Consider the following 25,741-nt stretch of genomic DNA (forward strand, 5'->3'; position numbering starts at 1 on the left):
TGTCAACATCATTTATCTTCTTTATAAAAAGGTATTTTATAATTACATATTGACAGCTTAATCACTCGCCAAAATACATCATGGACTCTACGTATTACCAAATAATCAACTAAATTGCGCAGGGGCCCCTTTTAAATAACACAAATTAGATTGATATTATTTCGAAACCATAATTAATTTTAAAACTGATCGTTGATTTAATTTCCGTACACGAAATGAAACTAAACAACTCCAAATATCAGAATTCCGAATAAGAATTCATTTAGAATACCAAAATGCGAATCGTAACACATTGTGGTCTAAACTGTGTGAAAATTATAAAATAAATCGTAAACCAATGGAACCCGTACTGTAAGGTGGACACTGCATCCTTTCTTTTAACGTTGGGTTATTTGAGGCGCCAAGTAGTCTGAACATCTAAAGATAACACGTGTCGAAATAGTAACTACGTGCAAATTTATTCTTTGATAGACTGTTCTATTACTGGCAATCCTGTTATGCATGGACATTACTATACAGTGTATTACAAGTTGAGTGTTTTGCTATAAGCATCGCTCGATTGTACGCGATGTAATTTTTGTGAAATTGATGTCGAGAAGTGGTGTGGATTCGGAAAATAAACTAAAGCGTATGCAAAGGAAGAAGTTGGACACTATCATGTTAAAATTGCATTGCCATTGTATAAATAAAATATTCGGAAAATAAGCTAAGGCGTATGCAAAAGAAGGAGTTGGACATTATTCATGATAAAATTGCATTGACATATTGTTATTGGTGTTAATGTATAAATAAAATATTATTAGTGGAATATTGGTTTTTTTAATTATTATTTTCCATTAAAATTTACAGACGTTTTGAGTCTAGGTAATCAAGACTCTTAATGCGCATGCGCAAGCGAAACAGGAAGAAGTACGCCATATTGATATTGGCCAACTTTGGGTTTACGTAAAATTCAGCTATTTTTCCAACTCCTTGGTGTAGATTTAATTTGATTTGGAATATTGTTTATCTCCAGTAAAGAATGACACGTTTTACTAGAAAAAAATAAATGGTGTTTTTTGAATAAAGTCAAACCAGGTAAGAATCAGAACATGAATGTCAAAAATGTCACTCGTAAATTTTACGATGATGACACTCGAAATTGACGTGTTGAGTTTTGTAATTTAGCTTTTCTATTCCACTATGTTTACCCAAATGACTCTTTATTATGATGATCTATTCTAACTTGCCAAATTATTTATCGAGCAAATATCTTAGATATAATGCGGCACTATATGCGACATTCGTTATTGTTTCTAAGTTTACAAAGTTGATGATTGATAAGACATGTTCATGGTGTGATTGACTTGAGACCCAGCCCTGCATGAGTGACATTTCATTAAAGAAAAAAAAAGCATTATCCAAAAATGTTAGTAAGCATACATGTATTATCAATGTCATATCAGTAAGAGTTGAATCTTCTTAAAGGGGCATTCTCAAACAACAAGAAAATTAATTCAATTAATAACAATTAACATCATTTATATTTATAAACTTGGTTAAAGACTCTCTTACATGTAAGTAACAAGAATCCAAGCACTAATTAGAGTACCAGTAAGGCAGTTTGTACCAGCTGTTTGGTGTTGTAATTCCTTGAAAACCAAGGCAATTATTGAGGAATATTATTGACCGGATCTTAAAATCGGTAGCCTACATGGATGAAATATGGATTACATAGATAGAGGTGCATCTGGCTAGTTTTCTTTATTATTCAATAACAAAAAACATAATTATAGCAATAAGCTTACTGGTAGAACAGTGTTTTGTTCTTCAAATAAAGAGCATTAGCTAGCCTACAGATGTATATGATTTCACATAATATCTCCTGTCCTTAATTCCCGGAGAGCGATTTCCAATAATTTCCGATCCCAGGAGAGCTTTTTTCAGCTCCCTACAATTGTTTAGACCTGATAATGCATGCTAATCAAAATAAACAGTCAAGCTTCTTTAACTTGGGATGTTGGACACCTCATAACCAGAGATAGTTGGCAGTTAGTGTAGATTTTGCCGGTCAAGACTCATATCCTAGTAATAGGAAATGAAATGGGGATTAATGTCCTACTTTTGTGCTCTGACTGGGTTAATGAAGATAGGGCATATGCGCATAAAGTGTGCTATGGGGGAAATTATGCTCGGACAGCGGCACTACGGCCTACTCTTATATCAAATTCCAACTGCCACAGGAACTCGGTTTTTCATCCCATCGGAATGACTTGACAGCTGTCCTGCACTGACGAGTTGAAACCACTCTGGAAAATCCTGTTGAACTCGTGACATCTGGGCTAGCACTCACTTAGCCACCCTGGCTTCCCTCCTTATAGGAGTGACCTACATGTATATGATGTGATGTGGGCGTATGTTTCGTGGCCTGGGCAGCCTATCCTCAATGATCCGCAATGCTGTAACAGTAGTAACACCCTTTAATAAAATTGACAAGCTTTATATATTGTCATGAAGCAAGAACCTTAAAAAAAGTTTCATTTTTTTTGTGATTGTGTATAATAAGGCTTTCTACAAATCGAACAAGTTTTATTTACATGTACATGGACTTCACATAAAATCAACATACATTGTACTCGTACATTTGTACAACTATTAAATGTTTCAAGTTACCTGTTCTCGTTCTCACCTTTTTTGATTTTGGCGTTTTATTTGTCTGGAATTGGCGGATGTTTTGTGTTACGGTACTTAAACAAGTAGTCTGTGTGTAAGGCAGGCTACAGTAGTACATGTATATAATGATCCTGTTGTATTTGGAAAAATACTAGGCTCCAATGACCTACATGTACATGTATTGAATTCTATCAAACAAATACCCTGCTGTGCCGGACAAAAAATACTGAAAGTTGTGTCATACAAAGTCTGAATCTGTGTTTGACAATGTCTGTGACTGGTTCCTTATTTTCAGTGTTGGTGTCATGTACATGTAACTTCTTCTGTGAGCACTCTATTTGTTTTGAGAGAACCATAATATTATGTTGGATGGGAGTGGGAAGTAGTAAATACATACGTATACTTTACAATTATACAATAGAAAGATAACAATTTGATAATATATTATTATTATTTTTTTTTAGGAGAAATTAGAGAAGTTTATTTTGGTCATGCCACCCCCACCCCCTCCTCCTGCGCCTCCAGCTCCTTCAGGCTTACCAAAGGCACCAAAAGTGAAATCAGGTGGTGGGGGCACAGATCGATCAGCTTTATTAAGTTCCATACAGACTGGAGCTAGGCTAAAAAAGACTGTGACAAATGATAGAAGTGCACCAGTAGTAGGAGGTAGGTTATAAATTTCTTTTGTGCATGTATATGCCCACATATGTAGGACTATTATTGTATAATTTAAAAATGTAAGTGTGGTTTGTCACCATTAGAAAAACATGTAGATGGTTCAACCGTATCTATTCTGATATTGAAGACAGCTACACTGATCAATCCTCTTGAAAAAATGTCATCAATACTACGAGATCTATCAAAATGGTGTATGTCCGGTCAGATTTGTTTATTATGAAATTAACTGTTAGCCGCATTTCTACCCATTCCAACTGACGATTGGTACTGTACATGTAATTCTGGTTCTGCTAGTGACTTCATGAACATGATCTTTAATTTAGCATAGCGTAAAAGTAAAGCCTGTAGTAATAGCTGTCATTGTTATTGTACATGTTAGAATATAGGAATTGGTGGGCAGTCTTCCTTTTTTAGTCAGATTTCAATTATTTTTGTTACTTGTTTCCAATACAATGATGTATACACACGAAAAGAGAATCATGTATAAAGGTACAGGTATAGACTCTGTTGAATAGTATTAAACTATGTACAATGTATGCTAACATTAATACATGTACATTTATGTGGCAATGTGAGTAAAGATGTTTTTTGTTGGTCTGTCCATGTCAATCATAGATTTTATGATGCCCTTACTCTGATTCCATGGTTTATTAATAATATTGCAGTGGCTTGTTTAATAACTAATTATACATGTAGGACCATGCACACTTTTTGCTTCCTTTAACTAGTCAGTAGATTTTTCTTGAAAACAAGTTGCAGCTTTGTGCGAACAAGTATTGTGATAATAGGGGTAATATTATTCCACAATGTACCCTTTTTTCCTCAATATGCCCTAGAGCTGTTCTTCCTCAAATTTCTGCCCCTGTGAACCTCACCTCACAACTAAGACTGAAAATATGCTCCCCCATAGATGTAATATTTTTTGTCCTCACGTAACTATGGAAAAGGGGAGTTTTTGTCCCCCTCCCTTTCTGGACTATTAATATGGGTCTGTCTGTCTGTCACACTTGGTGTAGGTGTTTATTTAGCGAATGCCTTAATGGAGACCGAAGATGAGCATTTTCTGATTAGCCTAAGCAGAGATAAGCAATTGATTGCTTGATGCTTTGGGACACTATAACTTAGTGTATACATGTAGTTTGACTACCATGTACTTCAGAACCTTGACTGAGTTCGATTGTGAACATTTTCTGCTAAGACTAAGTGTAGATAATCTGTCTGATTGCTCAATACTGTTCAAAAAAATAAATATGCAATTAATTAATTTGTGTCATCTTATATACTCTGAGATTGCAGCGGGGTCATCAGCCTTACTTTTGGTTTGCTTTTGTGTTACAAAGTGATGACAATATCCTTCCTCACAGCCAACACTCCTCCCCACCCCCTCCCCACCCCCCAATCCAAGTGAGAAGTGAGGAAAATAATATCTATTGTCATAGTTGAAGGATGAAGAAATTTGTTCTCAAAGAGAAAACAATTTATTATGTCAGACATGTACCTTTTCATCCTCACTTTAGACATTTTTTTCCTCAATATTTATCGCTGTAAATGGAATAATATATACCCCTAACTAGTTATATATAATATATTACTTGTATATATAACTGGGCAATAGTATTTGTAATTGTAACATAAAGTACCTGTACTACTGTAGCAAAGACACCATAGATTCTAGTTACCACTTACATGTAGTAATTCACTCCCCCATGATGTCATTGCCATCAATTTTTTTTTGTCAATCTAGGAAGCTTAAAGATGCAGTATGTAAGAGCTATATCTGCCTATGGTCGGTCTTTCTTTTTGGTCACAAATGTTATATAAATTATTATTTAGACATTTATTCACATGGCAAGGCACAACTCTCTACTAGACCATTAGATGGTCGTGATTTGTAATGAACTGAAGCACAATCACCATTTAATAATTTCATTTAAAAATGGATGAACGAGACTTTGTTGTTATAGTAACAGTGATAGACATGAAAACCAAGAAGACTACGCTCAATATTCTTATCAAAACTTCCAACATTCATAACTTTGTTCAGAATAAAGTAATTTGACTGAAATTTTCACTACATGTATTTTTTCATTACATGTATCTATTTTTAAATTATTGAGAGAACTACATGTATCGGCTCGTTATGTAAATCTTACATAATGCATCTTTAAAGTTTGAAACTAATTGAATGATAAGTGTGTTGTGGTGTTGTGTTGTGCATGTTATTTAAAAAGTGTGTTATTTTATTTGCTATGATGTTTGTGATTGTAAAATCTAGGAAGTAAACCTGCCGGCAACAAATTCCACACTGTTGCCAGTCCTGCAAGAAGACCTCCAAGTAGAGACCTACCTAATGCCTGGCGTCGAACACAAGATGACGGTACTATTCTAACTAAACGCATGCTTGCCTTGCATTCCTTCTTTTTTTACCTGCCCTGTCTGTACATATATAATATATATATATATTTGCCTGCCCTGTATATATATGATTGTTTACTAACAACTTTTCAACTAATAATATTTAAGATGATATTGTTAATGTTCATGTATAATCTGTAATAATGGTGTGTTAAAGGTGTTTATTTAAGTTGAATGATGCACATGCACACATACATGTATGTAAGCTTAGAATGGGGCTTAATGGATGAATTCAACTAAAATTAAATCATACAGAGGGACATTAAGTATTGTTTAATGGTCGAGAGCGAGACATTAAGTAATATATTGTAACAACATGAGGGCCATTAAACAACTTAAAATACAGACACTTGCACGTGCTTTGCAATGAAATACGTCACTCGAGTTCAATATTTTACCAAGTTAAGCTTGGCACATTGCCCGTACGATTATTTTAAATAATGGTACTCCAACATCAAAGGATGACGTCACATCTGTATTTTAAGTAATATAAATGTACATTTAGTCATAGTAGAAGAATGTACATGTATAAGGAAAGTCCATATTTTAAGGAATGGTACAATACCATTATATTCATGTACATGTACCTATATTTACCTGGAGTAACATCCTACACATTATATACCCCTATATTTACCTGCAAATATACTGTAAGCACATGAATATAAGGTCTTACACATTACATACCCTTATTGATAAATATACATGTACATGTAGTTAGATATTATATACAAGTGGTGGAGATGTACATGTACAGTGTATAATCAGATTGTAACATGTAAACATATAATTGAGAATAACTACATATCATATAGTACCACATATCATATAGTATCATACAGTACATGCAACCATAAAGATGCTTTGATTGTTATTATTATATTATCTGGTAGTTTAGAGCTAGGTTGTGCTGCAGTGTAGAATGCGGAATTGGTTTGTGTGTATTTTTATGCAAATTAGAGAACATGTAGCTCAAAGAAGTGTTTAAAGCAGTGTTTATTTCCATTAAAAGTATGGCAAATTTGATATATATAGAAAGATAGACACCCAATCTTACTAAAATAAATACTGGATTACCCGAAAAACACCCATGGGGCTAGCACTGGGCAAAAATGTCAGGGTATCACCAACTGGCAACCCAACCCGTGTTTGACAGCTTATTGTGTGCTAGCTTGACTGAGGGAGTGGTTGTTATTTCTTGATCAAATGGTTAGGCTGTTTTGGGGAACATTGAGGGGTGTCAACATACAAAAAAATCTGTAATTAAACAGCAGAAAAAGAAGTTGACAGAAAATAATTAAGAATTTTCTTAGGCCTCAATATATATTGTAAATGGACAGTAAGTAATGAAAAATACATTCTGAAAAATGGACCCTCCCTCAATGAAGTGAGGCGACAGTAATGGCTTCTAACAACAGTTTATTGATAGATTGAGGTATCCCACCGTTTTGAGAGCGATTTGAAGCAAATTTTGGTAGATTAATTAGTTTGAATATGTTTTTGGTCCAATTATATCATCAATTCACCCAGTTTGTACACGGAAGGTACATGTATCTTTAAATTTACCTGTTATCAGTAATTTATTGTCATCAGTATGTACATGTACACCATTCTTTATCAAGATGTAGATTACATGTACATGATATTAATACACACTTATCTGATATTACTATTATAAATACATAATGATAAGTTTGATTGATATCGATCACACAAATTATTTCTATTGGTTTTGTTTGCATTCAAAATTAAACAAAGGGAGAGGGGTTTTACATAGGCAAAGTCTGAATAGAAATATTGTTTTAAAAGAATAATGTGTACATGCTAATCACTGAAGTTTAAAATTAACAATCCAGATATGATAAAAGAATAAATATATATGTTCATTGTATTAAGTACATAATTTAAACTTAGATATATGCTTCCAGGACTGTCACAATTCTTATATCTAACCATTGATAGGAAAACATGATAATACTGGGAATATATATTTATTACAATCTAATTAAATTTATAGCTTTATTTCATTTTGTCTTCCATCTTTATGAGACATTTATGGCATGACTGACTTCAATAACATTTGAACAGAAATGCTACTGAATTTCAAATTATGTATGTGATTTATTGTATTCTACATGTAATAACACTTAATAGAAAAGAAATCTGCTAGGTTATAATTGAATTTTTATCCTTCAATCTTCAGGTCAATATTTTAATAGATATTCTTGTTAACCGGCTACTATAGATTGATAAACTTCTACTGTAGTGTCACTAGCGAGGAAGTATGGTTAAACTAATAAGATAAGATCTAATTGTATTAATACACCCTTTAAGACCAGCATGCATTATATTAAAACAAAATGGAAATAGTACGAAACAAAAAAACACCAAACATTTGATGTAGCGAGCCACAGTGGCTAAGTGGGTAGGATGAGGGCTCGCTTTCATTGGCCGAGAAAGTTCATCAGGATTTTCTGACATGGTTTCCCCTTGTCATTGGTGCAGGACGGAGGACCTGACAAGGACAGCTGTCTAGTCATTTGGATGAAATAAAAAACTGAGGTCCTGTGTATGCATTGGCGTGCACGTAAAAGATCCCTTGGCAGTTGGAATTCAATATAAGAGTGGGCCATAGTGCCACTGTCTGGGCAAAATTTCCCTCATAGCACACTGTATGGTGTGTAGAACAGTAGGATGTTAAAGTCCATTTCATTTCCTTTGATGTAGTACATGTAAAAGAGAAATACACAAAAAAACATTACACCTTTTCAAATACAATGATCTTCATTTATAAAAGAACAATATAGTAAATTATATACCAGTATGCTTTTGTCTTTCTTGAAGTGCTTGGTATATAAAACCTCATACTTCTTTGGCTATAAGTTGTAATATGAGGTGGTTAAGGTGATTCTAAACATACTGTAGAAAATTGGATGATAATTAAATCTGTAGATTAAGACTTAGATAATAGAATCTGGTCAGTATATGATAAAGATTGGAACCACATGTACATGTAATTCAGAGAAATTCTTAGCACTATTAATTGCAGGAGAGTTAATTGTTATATTAAATCTATTTTAAAACAGGCATTAAAGGGGCATTATTAGAGGTTAGATAAAGAGCTGGCAGTTCTCACTATAATAGTTAAAAACTAGATAATGTAAAGGGAATTTACTGAAAATTCCATTAAAATTTATCCACTATGAACTGAGATATCAGCTTTTGAATTTTAGGCCTAGCCTCGATCATCATTACTAAAGTCGGTATGATAAAAAAAACTTAGTCCTGATTATCCACTTTTGGATTAAATCATCAATGAGCGTGGAGCAGCAAATCGGATTCAAATCCAGTAAATATCGCAGGCTAGCGATGACATCAAGTGTTGATTATTGTCTGGATAGTAAATGTCTAATTAATAATTTAGAATACATTTCTGCAGTAGGCAGATTTAGCTCTTGAATAATGTATGTTTAAATACATATAAAGAAATTTTACATTAATTGGCAGGTAGATTGCAGATGGGTTGTCCGGGGTGGGGTAAACTCTCAAAGAAAATGAATAGGAGACGATTTAATCAGCGTTTTAACTACTGGTCTTGTATTGACCATTAAAATCTGTGTTTAAGCCAGACAGAGAATAGGTCTGTTGATGTGTAGAATCAATATTTATTACAACATGTACACTTACCTAAATATTTGACAAAAACACAAATAAAGAAAGTATTCATTCTATGAATATTTTATTCATCGTCCATTGGAATAACACTGATCATAGAAATATCTCAAAAAAAGTATGATGCTTAGGGTTAGACATATTGGTCTCTGACTTAGAGATAATTCTAATTTCAATCTCTGTATTAAAGGACAATATTGGTGCCAGTCATTATCACATATGTGATAGAGCTGGTTAAACACATTCCAAATATAATTTTAACACAGAGATCATTGCTACGATAGCTGAGTAATACAGGTTACCTGAATCGGAAGTGACGAACGCCAAAGGAAAACACGAGTCATCTCTTTATATAACTGACTGATGTGACGAGTGATAACGGATATACAGGCGAATTTCTGCTCACTAATAATTCCTTCGAAGACCAAAAGTTGTTGTGTGAGATTGTGAGAGGATATCTGACAATTCATAAAAAGAATTGACTACCACTAGATAAGTGATTCACTTCCGATTCAGGAAACCTGTATTACTCAGCTATCGTAGCAATGATCTCTGTGTTAAAATTATATTTGGAACGTGTTTAACCAGCTCTATCACATATGTGATAATGACTGGCACCAATATTGTCCTTTAACATTACAAAATTATGCACATCTTAAAGTCACATGTATGTATTAATGTATCTGTTGGGTAGGGAAAGAAATTGGGTTTAGACTGTTTTTTGCCCCAACCGAGCTATAAAACAGGTAGACAAGGAAGTTATGGGAGTATAAATATAATACTCTGTATAAATATACTACATAGTTTACCATAAATTTGAACCTTTAACTTTACAAAGATAAAGAACACAATAATAATAGTGTCATTGTTATGCATTTTGATAATCTGTCTAAAAAGAGAAATAATGACATAAGCAGTATATTTGATAGACGGAACTAAATATACACTGATTGAAAGTATAAAGTATGGTGTCATTTTGTTGATACATATTACATTATGTCTGCCTATACATGTAGATGGTTTTTTTATGATTTTGAACACCATAAAGTAATTGTTATGGTGGAGATATCAGTTTTAATCAAAATTATTTTTCATATTTAGTCGGGTTGGATCCGCATTGTGTATTGGTTACAATGTCTTATCATCTATGCAAAGTGATTAGATGTGACTTTTCTCCAAGACTCCAAGTTCTGGTGGTGTGGATGTCCGAGTGGTTAGCGTGTGCGACTGTGCGGGCTGCATAATAAGGTCTCTCATTGAGTTAACTGCTGTGGTTTCGATTCCCCGGTTGTATGTGACAAGGAGTAGGGTCGCCTATCCAACCTCATGGGTTTTCTCCATGTTCTCCAGTTTCCTCCCACTGCTAAAAACCCGTATGAGCAAGCGAATTATTGAAATAAAATTGAACCATATTTTAGTCCCGAAATGACCTAGTTTGTGTCAGGTGGACATTATACCCCATTTCTCTCTTTCTCTTATCATCTATGCAAAGTGATTAGATGTGACTTTACTCCAAGTTCTTATTGCTCCCACTTTTAAAAACACTTGTTTATAAGCTAATTATTGAAATAAACATCATGTTTTTCTTAAAAGGAAATAGTTTTTAAATTAATATTATTTTTTGTTTTGAATGCAGACAAACCCATAATGAGGCTGTAGAAGTCTTATCTTGGCAAAATATCGCTTATACTCATAGCACTCTTCGTGGGGTATGGCCATTTTCATCAGCCGGGTTTTGGTGTACACAAGTAGGACATTTTCAATGATAAATCAACACACAATAAAACTTTTAATAAAAAAAAAAGTCTTGATCTTGGATTTAATACTGATGTGGAAATTTTTAGTTCTGAAGAGAGATGTTTGCATCAAACAGGGACATACATGTATACTTGTTTAATTGAAAGAAGGATATACATGTACTTGTTTAATTGAAAGAAGGATATATTTCTTTTAATTGATTCTAAGGCACTTGGAGGAGGAATTTGTTCTGAGATCTGATGGTCCTAATAAGAATACACTTTCTTGTACGGTCGATACAGTAAAACAGACATCGATGTCTTAATAATACAAGTTAAAAACATTATCGTTGCATTTTTTTCAGCTTTGTTCATATACAGGTACAAGCTTTGGTAAAATTATTCAAGGTCCAAAGAAAATAACTGATGCAGATCCATTGAAGAACATTGTACACTACTTGAAACCTATCCATTATTAAACCACCCATTATAATATGCGCCTATATTTATTCATAAATGGCTTCTTCCTACTCATATGCTACCTTCAACAGAACTTTTTTGAATACTATGTTCTATCTAGTTTAATGACCTTAATTATTTGATGATATAAATATGTATGTTTTTAATATTATAGATATTGATTATTTGCTATATGTTTTAGTGGGAAATATTTTCATGAAAGTAAATCCATTTTATGAGTCACATCAATTAACTTAACGACACATGTATTAAACATCAACATGTATATGTTACTTGATTTAAACAGTATTTAGTTTATTTCCCATCATTTTTTCCAAAAGAGGTTTGTTTTTGTCCAATTGATAAAGATATTAATCAAAAAAGATTACCAATCAGAAAATATTTTAATAGATAATTTCTGTCTCCAATCAAACATTTTAATATAAAATACATTAAGTGAGACAACTCAAGATAAATATTAATTTAAAAATTGCAAAATGTGTTAAAAATTAGAGATGCTTGATTCCAATTCAAACCAACTTTTATCCAAACTGTTTCGCTTCAAATTTGACAATTTTGCATTGGTTAAGAGGTACAGTAGTAAGTCACTCCTGTCCAATGAGCACCTGTTAGAAAAGTATCTAAACTCGTATGCAGATGACATAGTTGTACATATACATTTCGATATGTTTATAATTGATAACACTAATATCTACATATTGAAGTTATTGTAAGATATTACCAAGGTACATGTAGTATGTTGAGTGTGGTGCTAGCTAACTAGCCAGGAGGTCCTGGCTTCGATCGATCTCAAGATATGCATCAGGATGTTTCAGCCTGATTTCATCTTTTTCAGTGAAAACCCAGGTCCTGTTTATAACATTGGCAGCATGTTAAAGATCCACTGGGAATCGAGGAAGAGTTGGCCGTAGTTTGGCTGTCTGGCCAAAATGTCCCTCATAGCACACTGCATGGCACATTTCAATCACCACTAACCTGGTTGGTGTACAAAATCAAACCTTGTGGGTTTTCTCTGTCCTCCAGTTTCCTCCCACTGCTAAAGACCCCTACGTGCAAGCGAATTATTGAAATAAAATTAAAATTGAACCATATGTTAGTCCCGAAATAACCTGGTTTTGTGTCAGTGGATGTTAACCCCCCCTCTCTCTCTCTCTCTCTCTCTCTCTCTCTCTTTCTCTCTCTCTCTGTTAAACTCAATTTCAATTATGACATTATGAATATGAACAGCTCATAAGATTTAAAAGACAAAGTCAATTAGATTAGTTTAAATCAAAATAGAAAATAATTGATCCATTAAGTCAAGTGACATAAATAGCTGTGATAAGCTCTGTTTGTGTATTCATGTAAGTAAATATTAACATATATATACATATATATAATTAATAATATCAACAGACAGTGACCTTTTATAGACATAAAAGAGGAAGGTCAATGAATACAGATATAACATGATAAGACGGATGTTATGATACATGAACTCTTAACTTACTATGAGTTTTCAAAATCATGAATTATATTAGATTTAATGACAAAAGTTGTATCCATAGATTACAATATTAGTATTTGTGTATTGTACACAATTACAATCGAGAATTGTTGTTACTAATAAACTTGTCCCGTTTAAGGAGAAACAATCAGTGGGCTACATTTAATTTCCTCGTGAGAAAAAACAACTCAACATTAAATTAATCTAATCTTTAATCTATTATATACATTGTTTTTTTAAGGCACTTGATTGAGTTCAAGTGCTTTTTCCAGCTAACCAACAAATGACTGATATCAAAGATAATGAGTCACCTGTGTACAAATATTACATGTATCAGGTCAGGAGTACTGCCGACTAGATTTCAATTTATTAAGATAAATTTAATAATCCAAGCATATTAGGCACTTGTTAAGTAATTAATTACATGTATGTTTCAATATTCATGTCCATGTGGAACCTCAGTAACTCGGTGAGTAAGATGTTGGCCTAGAAAGTACCCCAGGATTTTCCAGAACCTGGAATTTTCAGTGGTGCCGGTCGGAGGGTCTGGCAAGGATGTTCCTGGAAGGAACAGTGTCTATATACTGTCAAACAAACTATGTTTTTTTTAATTATTGTATATATTATTGTATTTAATATACTGTACTTAAACTATTATCTAATATATACACCATATAAACACACTTTTACTTATTTATAATTTTTTACTATTTCTGTGTTATGAAGAGAAGTCTTTAATCAATAATAATCACACTATTTCCTTACTAAATAAAAACAAGATCTTACATTCACTAGGTTTATTAACTGTAACGTTATCAACCTGGTGAATATTATCCATAAAACTGTCTGTTATTATATATCGCTTTAAAGATAAGATTTTACTTTATTCTAAAATGCTTGAGATTGATTTATCTTTTTACTCATGTACTTTATACTTGCATGTAAAGTACATAATCAAAATGGATAACAATTGAAGACAAATTTTGATATGTTATAGCCCAAATACTTGTAATATTATTATAGCTAATGCCATGGGGGGGGGGGGGTGGCTTAGTGGTTAGCTCGGCGCGCTGTATCATGAAGTCTGTCATTGAGTCAATTGCATGGTTTCGAATCCCCGGTTGTACATGACAAAGAGTAGGGTCGCCTGTCCAACCTTGTGGGTTTACCACTGCTAAAGACCCCTACGCGCAAGCAAATTATGGAAATAAAAATGACCTAGTTTGTGTTGAGTGGACGTTAAACCCCATTTCTCTCTCTAATGCCATGGGCTTCTTGGAATTTTTCCAGAAGGTCGAAATGGTTTGTTATGGGGAGAAGATTGAGTTTGTAGGTTCTTCTTATGCACTGTTTTGTTTGGTCAGGGTCATAAAATATAAAGTTTGGAAAGAATAATACATCAATTTTGTTTTAAGCTTACTATTGACAACATATTATTTTGTAAGATATTTATTGATAAATTATAATAACAATATAGTTAAATGCTTAAACTAAGAGGGAAATAGAAGTTTAATTGTTAACGTTTTAATGACTAATACTTTAATTTACAGGAAATTTTACTCCATTTTACCATTCACCAGTGATACACTAAGTGGTGATTCCTTAAACTCTTATAAAACTTATAAAAACTCTTATATTTTATCTGTTTCAGGAAACACTAATCGTGGAAATGCCCCATCCCCGGGCAGCGGAGGAGGAGGAGGAGGAGGAGGTGGTGGTGGTGGTGGTGGTGGGCCAGCAGGATTAGGAGGATTATTTGCAGGAGGTATTCCAAGATTACCAAATAAAGGGGGAAACACAGGCGGTCCTCCTAAAAGATGTAAGTTAGCGAAAAAAAAAATAATATGTCGATCCATGATCTGGTCAGCTGTGATTCCATTGTTTATTATGAGTTGACAAAAACACTAAGTGCCATGTACAACAGTCTTATTTAAGTGGAAGTCCCACTCAGCGTTGTTCATTATTAATTCTTCCTTATTCCTCCTTGACATTAATAATTTAAAATTGAAAAATAATTGACATTAAACAATTATCGATCCAGTGTTTATTTTAAATTGACCTTTGAATATTTGCATAAGTATGACTGCATACAGTCCTAAAAAGAAATAAGTAATAATTAGATTCTAGAGGCCAACATGAAATTGAATGTCATATCAGTAAAAAAGTAGATGTTAAATGATATCCATACAAATCTAATGTAGCCCAATAAAAAATTTGTTTATTTGCATTCAAAGACAAAGACGTGTTGATACGAAAATTAAGTACAGTACCGTAAAATATTCAAATCAGTAAAGGACCATAAAACACCCAACTTCTTGCTGATTATGACAAATATGATTGAAAAAAATTGTCAAAAGAGGAACTCAAAAAAATATTTCATATTTGCTGTCTATATGTACATTGTATGCAGTGACCTGTGTTGTTAATGATTTGAATGGTGTCAGCTCTGTGTGATTTCAAATGATTTATATTATAATGATGAAATAACTTTGTATCAGATTTAGTACAATATTTAGATTAAATAAGTTTATTATAAATCGATTGAAAAAGAAATTAGATAACAAAATTACGTCTGTTTAATCGGTCGACATACATGTGCCGTACATGCATTCTGTTATTCTATTCTTCTTTGATTGGCATTTAGTAATTGAACATATTAACACAAGGTACAATTTTTATTGATACACAATTACTAAGTTTAATACTAAGCGACATTTGGGATGAGGATACTCTCGTCTTTATCAAGAAAATGATACAAAATAGCTATTTTCTGTTCTATCTTTTCTATTCTACATGTATTCTATTTTTTTCTATTTTACATGCATTCTATTCTACATCTGTTCTATTCTATTCAACATGCATATTTATACGCCCAAATTTCATATGTATGCATACATGTATTGTCGTCGCCCCTATCCGTCTGTCCACATTTTGTTTGTGAACACTCTACAGATAACAAATTTTATCTGATTTTTACGTAACTTGAAATATAGGTTTATATCCAAAGAATATTGGTTCCTTTCGATATTGGAATGTATCACACAGTAACTTCATAAATAATGGCCCCTGATTGTACGAAAAATATTTGTGGAGATCACAATGTTTATCCGATTTTGATGAAACTTAAAACATATATGTTAATATCCCAGAGATCTTTGTTCCTTTTGATATTGTCGCAAGTCAGACTGTAAAATCCTGGATTACGGCTCCTGATTGTACGAAAAATGTTTTTTTTTTTTTAGCTTGTTCTCTTGCATTCTATTCTATTCTGCATGATACTGATTTGTTTTGTTCCCTTCCATTGCATTGCATTTTATTTGTTATTATTTTATCTTACAGTTGGTGGTCATACAGCATTACGTCCTCCAGGTGTCAGTAATGGTCCTACACATCACCAAAATGGTGGACGCATGGTAAATGGTGGATCAACTGGTCCACCCCCACCACCATCACAATCTAGTAAACCTTCCCGACCCTCCTCAGGACTGGGAAGAAGGGAGAGTGTAGAAAATGACAGAAACTTAGCCAAGTCTAATACCAGCGTAGCCAACATAACCAAGTCACTTACCAATTTACATGCGGCAAAGAGTAATACCAACAACCAAAATTATGCAGGGGGCGCCACTAGGACTCAACCCCCACCGCCTCCTAGTAGACCCGCACCAGCCACAGGTCGTCCATCTAGTATGGTTGGTCGACCACTACCCCCAACACCACAGACCGCTAATGGTCCAGCAGCTAGTGGTCCTCCAAGAGGGGCACCTCCCCCTCCCCCAAGACAGGCACCATCAGGTCCTCCCCCAGGAAGACCATCTGCACCACCACCTCCAGTTAGAACAACATCGACCCAGGGTGGAGGGAACACTAATACATGGCGGTCTGTCGTCCCTGCAGTCAGACCTCCTCTTCCACCACGACAAGATCCCCCTCCACCTCCCCCTCCTCACAGTGGTCGACCACCACCACCACCTGTAACACCAGTTCCTCCTTCAGCCAATAGAAGTAGAGCATCTCTAGGATCTAATATATATGGTGCCGATAGTAAGTAACCTCTTTCCATATTTATCAGGACAGACATTTGATACATTGCTTAATGAAGAGGGGATGGGTGGTCAAATGGTCTAAAGTGTGCCATTGAGTCAAACAGCATGGTTTTGTTCCCAAGGAGTAGGGAGGCCTGCCTAACCTTGTGGGTTCCCTCTGGGTACTCTGGTTTCCTCCCATAGCTAACGACCCCTACATGCAAGTATAATATTAAGATAAAATTGTACCATGTTGTTTTGTGTCGCTTTCTCTGCTTTATGAAAGTAAACATACTTTTAGATGCTCTTTTTTCACTGTTAGAGATTTGCCGGTACATTTTGTTGCTGCATTGGTCGAGAAAGTTCAGATTTTTCGACGTGGTTGCCCCTTGTCAGTGATGCAGGACGAAGGGCCGGACAAGGGCAGCTGTCTATAAGAGTAGGCCGTAGTGCCCCTGTTCGGGCAAAATTGCCCTCATAGCACACTGTATGGCGTATGCCCTTCTCCATAAACCCAGTTCGGAGCAGAATAGTAGGACGTTAAACCCCATTTCATTTCATTTTCATTTTTATACGCCCACATTGAAATGTGGTCGTATATTGCCGTCGCCCCCGTCCGTCCGTCTGTCGTCCACAATTTCTTGTGAATACTCTACAGACTACATTTATTATCTGATTGTTTTGAAATTGTTATATGTTGTTTGCTTTAGTGAGATGAAGAAGCCTATTTAATGTCCGTTAATTTCTTCTGGAGTTATGGCCCTTGTTTCACTTCGTTGCACCTTGTGAATGCTCTAACGACTAAAGTTATCAACCGATCTGTATGAAATTTATATGCATCATTTAAATTAGTGAAACGAAGAAGCCTATTGAATTTCAGCAATTTCCATTAATTACATCTAGAGTTATGGCCCTTGTTTCACTTTGTTGAATCTTGTGAATGCTCTAATGACAACAGTTATCTTCCGATCTGTTTGAAATTGATATGCATCATTTAAATTAGTGAAACGAAGAGGCCTATTAAATTTCAGCAATTTCCGTTAATTACGCCGTGAGTTATGGCCCTTGTTTCACTTTGTTGTACCTTGTGAATGCTCTAATAACAAAAGTTATTATCCGATCTGTATGAAATTTATATGCATCATTTTAATTAGTAAAACAAAGAAGCCTATTGAATTTCAGCAATTTCCGTTATTTACATCTAGAGTTATGGCCCTTGTTTCACTTTGTTGAATCTTGTGAATGCTCTAATGACAACAGTTATCATACGATCTGTTTGAAATTGATATGCATCATTTAAATTAGTGCAACGAAGAAGCCTGTTGAATTTCAGCAATTTCCGTTAATTACGATCTGTATGAAATTTATATGCATTATTTGAATTAGTAAAACAAAAAAACCTGTCGAATTTCAACAATTTCTGTAGATTACTTCCAGAGTTACGGCCCTTGTTTTAGTTTTTAGAACCTTGTGAACCCTCAAACCACGAAAATTATAATGTCATCTGTATGAAATTGTCTATTAAATGCCCCTAATTACCTTTAAAAGAATAAATATGGGACAACCGTTGTCGATCGCTCGGACAATTTAGCTGCTGTGGGCGTACGTTTTGTTGCCTGGCAACCTATCTTACATTTTTTTGCATCTTAAATAAAATGATAATAATGACTTTATTTAAGAAAGGTTGAAGATTAAGCTAAAATAATTGATTATGTGGGTTGAAAATTTTTTAGAGGTCTACAGGACAGTGGCATCTGACATTTTAAAATAGAAGAGATTTAATTTCTGTTACTGTATCTGCTATTACTGATATTATTAATTTTTATTTTCATTTTTCAGGTTTTGAACAAAGATTTAAATTTCATAGTTCAAATGAATTTCCTCCTCCAGAAAAACTAAACATTGGTTTAAAAACGTTTCCTAGTGAGAGCACACGAAGGCCTTGTAAGTTGATTGTTGTTATTTTTTTGTTGTTTTTTTTGTAGCATGAAGGAATATTTTTGTTGATTAAATTCTAAAATGATGAATGAACCATTTGCTAACAGTCATTCAAGTAATTTTGTCTATTTTCAAGGATTTTTCATATCTTGATCCTTTATGTCAGCGCTGGTGCCAAGAATGCAAAAATTGCTTCAATTTATCCAGTATTCTTTTTGTCAGTTAGTTTACAATGTAAATTCAAATGGTAGGACATAATAATATTTGTTGAGCATCTCTAACCCTTTTTGAACAAAGAACTGCTTGCATACTCTTGGTATTCTTCCCGTGTTCTTGTAGCGACAATCTTCAAAAAGGGCCAATGACGCTACCAATTTGACTACGATGGACATGGAACTTGGCATTCTTATTCTTAAGGGAATTGTGCATCATTTGACAGACTTATTGAAATATAAATATACCATGTTTGTCCTGAATTGACCAGGCCCTGAGTCTACAAAGCATTCTTAGACTTAAGAATTTACTCAACTTTCAATCACTATTAAATATTGTTGATCCAGAAACACAAAACTTTGCACATAGTTTCTTATTGATGTATTTGATACATTACCACAACAAAAGTTTTATAAAAGACTATAATATTAGTTAAAATAAGGCGACTCACAATTTGGAGTAAATTCCTAATTTTAGTCTAAGAATGCTTTGTGTTAAGTGGATGTTAAACCTTATTTGTTTCTTTCTTTTTTTAATGACAACTAATTTTCTTTATTTTTCAGCCAATCAACAGCGACGAGCTCCTCCACCCCCACCACCACGATAATAAACGTGTTGATCTTTAACCTTTAGTCTTATTAGCACAAACTGTGTGACGTCAAAAAATACTTTGTTACTGTGTTTATATAGAAAACTTGATGAGTGCAATCAGTGATTTTATATCTTCTTCGAGCTTGTCATTATTATAGAAGGGTTGAAGATAGAAGTGTCGAGGATAGCTCAAGAACGATTTGTTCAAAACCCCAGGATATTAATACAATGTGACTGAAACTCGCTAAATACGAAGACTGATATATATTTTTAGATTCTGTTAAAAGATCTACAATGTCGTTGATACCGAGAAAGAATTGTTATTGATACAGATTATATTTTTAACATATTAGGATTCGGTGTAATATGGCTTCCGTTTTATTTGAGCAATTCTGCTCTTTAGCTATTAAGCAATTGTTGATAGTCTTAAAAACAGTATGACTATAAATGTATAGCTCATTTTTATATGCCCACATTTAATGTGGATGTCTGTTGTTGTCACCTGATTCCATAGGTCCATCAAACATTTCTTGTGAAAGCTCTAGGTACTACAGTTCTTGTTAGGTTCTTTTTCATATTTGAAGGATTATTCATGTTAAGGTAGAGATGAACCTTATTGAAATTTCAGAGTTATCTCGACTTTGATGTTCATACTTATGAAATCTTGATAATGGACATGTATGTCGTTCTAAATTGAATTTTTGAAAACTCATGGAAGCTTTCATTGGGTTATAATAAAGAATATTATTTAGGTATATCCTTCATTTACATTGAAATTCATGAAATCGTGTGAGCACGATTAGAGGATAAAGCGCTTGATGATATTTTTTTAAAATGCTTAGTGCAAATATTCATAGAACAGGCAAGATTCTAATCGAATTTCGTAGTTTTCAGACTATAAATTGCAAACATATTTTGTGAAGTTCTCTTTTTGTCAACTTTTTTACTTTAAGAGCTTAGTCCGAAATTAACAATGTATTTTTTTTTATTTAAAACTTGTTCTGTAGGATTTGTTGACAATGATTTTAGTGCTGGTGGGTGTAAGTCTCAATATTAATATTATGCAAGTTTTTTATCAATTGATCCCATATAAAAATTGGCATTCCTTTAGTGGTTCTTAAATAGTTAATTGCAAACTTGTTCCATATACATGTTAATTCCCTATTTTTGTAATCAACCCGTTTTAATTCAATATACTGAGATGCAATGAAAATACTTTTTTATGGATGATAGTTTGATTGCAATTAAGAATGTAACAACATCAGATCACGATGATAACTCACGGGAATAGTGTTTTCATGATCATGTCAATGTACCATAACATATATTATTACTGGACGAATATGTTGAAAATCAGGATTTTATGGTGTACACAGGGGATATAAAATTTGATTTAAAAAAGTTAGGGTCAGTAAAACGCCGACAGCACATTAATTCAGGATGGCATGGGGGCTAGAGTCGTCGCTTGAAACTTTGAATGCCATCATGAGACTGACCGATTGTTTCCAGTAGAGATCAGTCAAGGCCTGGACAGCAATGGTTCACTATGACTCGGTTCGATCAGCATCATCTGCCAGATTGTACAATACACGCTATTCGCACACCTGCTATACATACACCCGTTCGGACTTGCTATCATCCCCAGGTTTTTTTTAATTTCTTGTATCATTGTGTCCATTCTACAATCCTGCCAAATGTTAGATTTCTGGCTAACACTTCCAGTCAAATCAGTGGAGCTTTTCATTGCATCTGAGTATATTTACATAATAATATAAATGATATTATAGTAAAATAAACAAAAAACGTCTATAAATAAACAAATTACTGTATTTGAATCATTGTGCTTGAAAACGAGGAGATAATCATTGTAGAAACATAGCTCTGATTAAAATACAGTAATTGTTTATCCATAGAACTTTGTGTTTATTTTAATGTGTTCAATTACTAAATGCCATTTAGGACTCGGCTCTAAGAGTTTTTACTCCCGTCTTTCACACTCTGAGCAACAAATTCAAGGAAAGAGAATTATTATCTCTTGATTAACAAATTACTGAAGTAGACTTTTATAAAAACTATCAACAGTTGTTTTAATGAAATATCTTGATTCCTTGTCATATCTTAAAAGTGTGTTGCTGTAAGGCCAACAAAAGCTTTTTGAAACCTTTTTATCAAAGGAATAGGTGGCTTAATAATATTTCATAGCTAGAGGGTTTTGTTGTGGAAATTTAGCACAAAATTTGAAAAGAAAATTTTTGTTTGGATTTTTTTCTCTTTTTAGTTGAAAATTGTGCTAATGCAAAATACAGAACACCCTGTCCTTCAAGTAATAAAAAGACTTGATGATCCTAAAAAACTTTTTGGTGCATGATTTTGACGCTTGATCATCGAGTCCCATTTTTTTGCAGAAGGTCAGAGGGTAATTTACGCAGACCTGTTAAGATGACTAATGTTTTATTGTACCGGTATATAAAACATATATATATAGCATAAACATAACAAAACCTTCATTCCATATCTTTTACTTGTAGTATATAAACCATTATTTGAACAGTGTATGTATATCTGTTTGTTTACCTTGATGGTATAAATAATTACTTACAATATATGTAATATAGATCTAATACAAAGTAAAACATTATGTACATAGAAAAAGTGTAATGAATGAAGAAATTATGCACTTGTTTATAATAACTGTACTATAAATTATATACCTATGTGATTTTAATCTTATTTATATAAAATATCTCAATAAAATGTTGTATATATTTCTATCAATTTTATATCTTTTCTCCTCTTGTAAGTATTTTAATTACATACATAAGTATTTACAGTGTATGTGGATTTTCCTGTTCTATAAATATAAAAGGGGAAATACGGGAATACAAATACAATATATATATATCAAAGAATATGATGTCACAATTCTATTTATCAAATAGCAATGCTGGATTTTTTTTTGATTTTTTTTTTTGTTGTTGTGAAGTTTGGCCTTGGTATTCGCTTCATGCTTATTTGTGGATTTAGATATGAACCATCCTATTTAATGTATCTCCTCTCTGCTCACCTGTGTGCTCAACTTAATTATTTAATGCCACGTTTTATGAAAGTTGTAGACCTTTTTTCGTACAGACCTGCAACTCATTACCCTATGTGTAATTAATTCTAGCACTATTAAAAGTAACTTGTAATTTATTTATTAATGATTCCATTTTACAAGTAAATGTGTGCATAACACAAGCATGTCCCAAAGAAAATCACTAGTATAACAAGTATTGTGCAGTGTAAATCAATGTTTGCAGCTTCATATGTTAATGTCCATTGATCTTAAATGAATACATATACAGTTGTATTAAGAATGTTACTTTAGAGTATTACGGCCACACCAATTTAAATTTTTGTTCATCAGGAACACCTTTTAAAATTTTACTTCCTGCAAAAAGCAAAAATACTTGATTGCTCAAGTAGTTTTTACTTTCCAAATGTTTCAAGTTTTGAAATTATAAACAAAACATCATTGATGGTTGGCTATTTATTTATCAAGGCCTCTGAAAACTAAAAATTAAATTGGTTTGACCCAAGAGAAATAAGCATTTAATTTAACAATTATCATCAGGTATTTGCGTTTAATGACAGCATGTTATCTGTTTACACAATGATTAGTTTAAAAATGCATGATTTTTTAAAATACTGGCACTATTTGTAATTTGATTTTGGGCGTATTTTTTGTTATACAAAAGCTAAGCTGTCCGTCTACAATTAACTCCCCTTGAGAACAGACAAAAAGTTTATTGACCGACATTTTAATTCCCAGATCGACTAGTCACATGGTATCACTTCAAGCTACATCAGTACGCTGTACAAATATGGCATGATATATATTTGACATATTGAAATTTCTCACTTTGTCAAGTATACCCTATGTGATTATAGATATGTTGTCAAATACGCCCAAGGATTGTGTATGGTTAAATTACTAATTAAAGGTACATGTATTACAAATTGGTTCAAGACGAGTCTGACAATAACTAGTTTCTGTAAAGATTAATGTCTTTCCAGATGGAGACGATGTAATATACATATGTTATTAACAATGAATTAAGAATATCGTAATAGTTTACAAAGTGATAACATTTAACTGCTGAATAAAAAAAAAACAATTATGATTTATTACTGGTACTGGATCATTTGCAATATTGAATTTCTACAAACAAAATTTCGTAATGAATTTTAACAGGGTTATTATTAAAAGAAAATGAACTGAGCGCTAAAAGTCTTATTGTTAGTACAAGGTAGTGAGGTTTATATGTCAAGTGTCATATATGACACTGTAAAATAACCTCATGCTTTACAATATAAATTGAACTGAGCGCTAAAACTCAATCATTGTTATGTATACGATGTAATTAAGTACACGGTAGTGAGGATTATAATGTCAAGTTTCATTAGACACTGTAATATAACCTCATGTTTTATCTCTTCTTTAGATATATAGGTTTACTACTTATATATCTAAGTTATAAATATATAAATACGTATAGATATTATATATATATATATATATAATCTCCTTTAATTGGGGGAAAAGATGATTCTTAAGTAATTTTTGAAATAAATTTTCAAAATAGAATATTGTTTGTTTTGTGGGGGGATATGTTCTGCTACTTTGACATGGTTCTGATTGGACCTTTGTCTTTTAAATTTGAAACGATCGTGAAAAACTTAACCGTTAGTCAATGGAATAGACACATTCTTGGTCGTCTGATTTGCTTAAAGGGGCAGTCTCAAATATATTTTAGTGGTTAAAAACTCGCAGGAACCTAGTTTTATCATAGTCTTGTGTGTGTTTTATGTGAACAATCGTCACAATATTCAAAATGGCAAATATCATTTCAATATGGGAGCACTGAAAAGACTTAAAGGACAATATTGGTGGTATTCATTATCACATATGTGATAGAGCTGGTTAAACACATTCCAAATATAATTTTAACACAGAGATCATTGCTACGATAGCTGAGTAATACAGGTTTCCTGAATCGGAAGTGACGAACGCCAAAGGAAAACATGAGTCATACCTCTATATAACTGACTGATGTGACGAGTGATAACAGATACACAGCCGAATTTCTGCTCACTAATAATTCCTTCCAAGACCAAAAGTTGTTATATAGGACTGTTTTCCTTTGGCGTTCGTGACTTCCGATTCAGGAAACCTGTATTACTCAGCTATCGTAGCAATGATCTCTGTTAAAATTATATTTGGAACATGTTTAATTAGTTCTATCACATATGTGATAATGACTGACACCAATATTGTCATTTAATATGAGGCTTGCTTGTCCTTAAGATTGAAACCGAATTTTAATGGTTTGATGCCAGTGAGAACATTCTAGTCCTGTGTCTTAATCACATGACCAGGTTAAATAACTCATTATAAAGAACAGTCTCTTAAACTTCAATTTATTGAAGATCCCCTACCAGGTACATCTATATGAAGATCAGCATACCCAGTACACATATTTTGAAGATTCCCATGGTTCATATATACTCTTCAAAAAAAGTAGGGGATATTCAGAAACAATACAAAACTGGGGAAATGCACTGCTGTTTTTATTAGAGGTAACAAGTGTATGTTAATAACAGGCCAATTGCCTACACATGAACAGTTCATATGGGCGGCTTATCTGATGGCCTCATTTCACTCGCAAAACGATACACTGTCAAAAGTGAAAATGGACATTTTTAATTTTTGTCCTAATAATGAGTAATTGCTCCCCCAATCCTCAGATATTCATCAATTCATCGTGTCATGCTCCTAATCAACCGTCCAATCAGTATTTGGGGCAATCAGACCCACC

At 33.3% G+C, this 25,741-nt stretch overlaps 1 protein-coding gene across 2 annotated transcripts; it reads left to right on the forward strand.

Annotated features, from left to right (window-relative positions):
- Window positions 1–913: 913 nt before the first annotated feature.
- LOC126807998 (WAS/WASL-interacting protein family member 1) lies at window positions 914–24,510 on the forward strand. Of its 2 annotated transcripts, XM_050533026.2 has the most exons (7): window positions 914–1,077; window positions 3,117–3,318; window positions 5,606–5,707; window positions 14,771–14,938; window positions 16,459–17,160; window positions 18,981–19,085; window positions 19,856–24,510. In XM_050533026.2, exons 2-7 carry the CDS (start codon window positions 3,144–3,146, stop codon window positions 19,897–19,899), a joined length of 1,296 nt encoding a protein of 431 aa, XP_050388983.1. In that variant the 5' UTR covers window positions 914–1,077; window positions 3,117–3,143; the 3' UTR covers window positions 19,900–24,510. The 2 variants fall into 2 exon arrangements, with proteins under 2 accessions (XP_050388983.1, XP_050388984.1); XM_050533027.2 differs by lacking the exon at window positions 5,606–5,707.
- The last annotated feature ends 1,231 nt before the right edge of the window (window positions 24,511–25,741 follow it).

The sequence above is a fragment of the Patella vulgata genome, chromosome 9, assembly GCF_932274485.2.
Source record: "Patella vulgata chromosome 9, xgPatVulg1.2, whole genome shotgun sequence".
Taxonomy (NCBI): Eukaryota; Metazoa; Mollusca; class Gastropoda; family Patellidae; genus Patella; species Patella vulgata.

Excerpts from the sequence above, each read along its gene's own strand:
- LOC126807998 (XM_050533026.2), top strand. The coding sequence starts at position 3,144 with ATGCCACCCCCACCCCCTCCTCCTGCGCCTCCAGCTCCTTCAGGCTTA. Across the intron at positions 17,161-18,980 it reads TAATATATATGGTGCCGATA|GTTTTGAACAAAGATTTAAA; the intron begins GTAAGTAACCTC and ends TTCATTTTTCAG. Across the intron at positions 19,086-19,855 it reads TGAGAGCACACGAAGGCCTT|CCAATCAACAGCGACGAGCT; the intron begins GTAAGTTGATTG and ends TTTATTTTTCAG.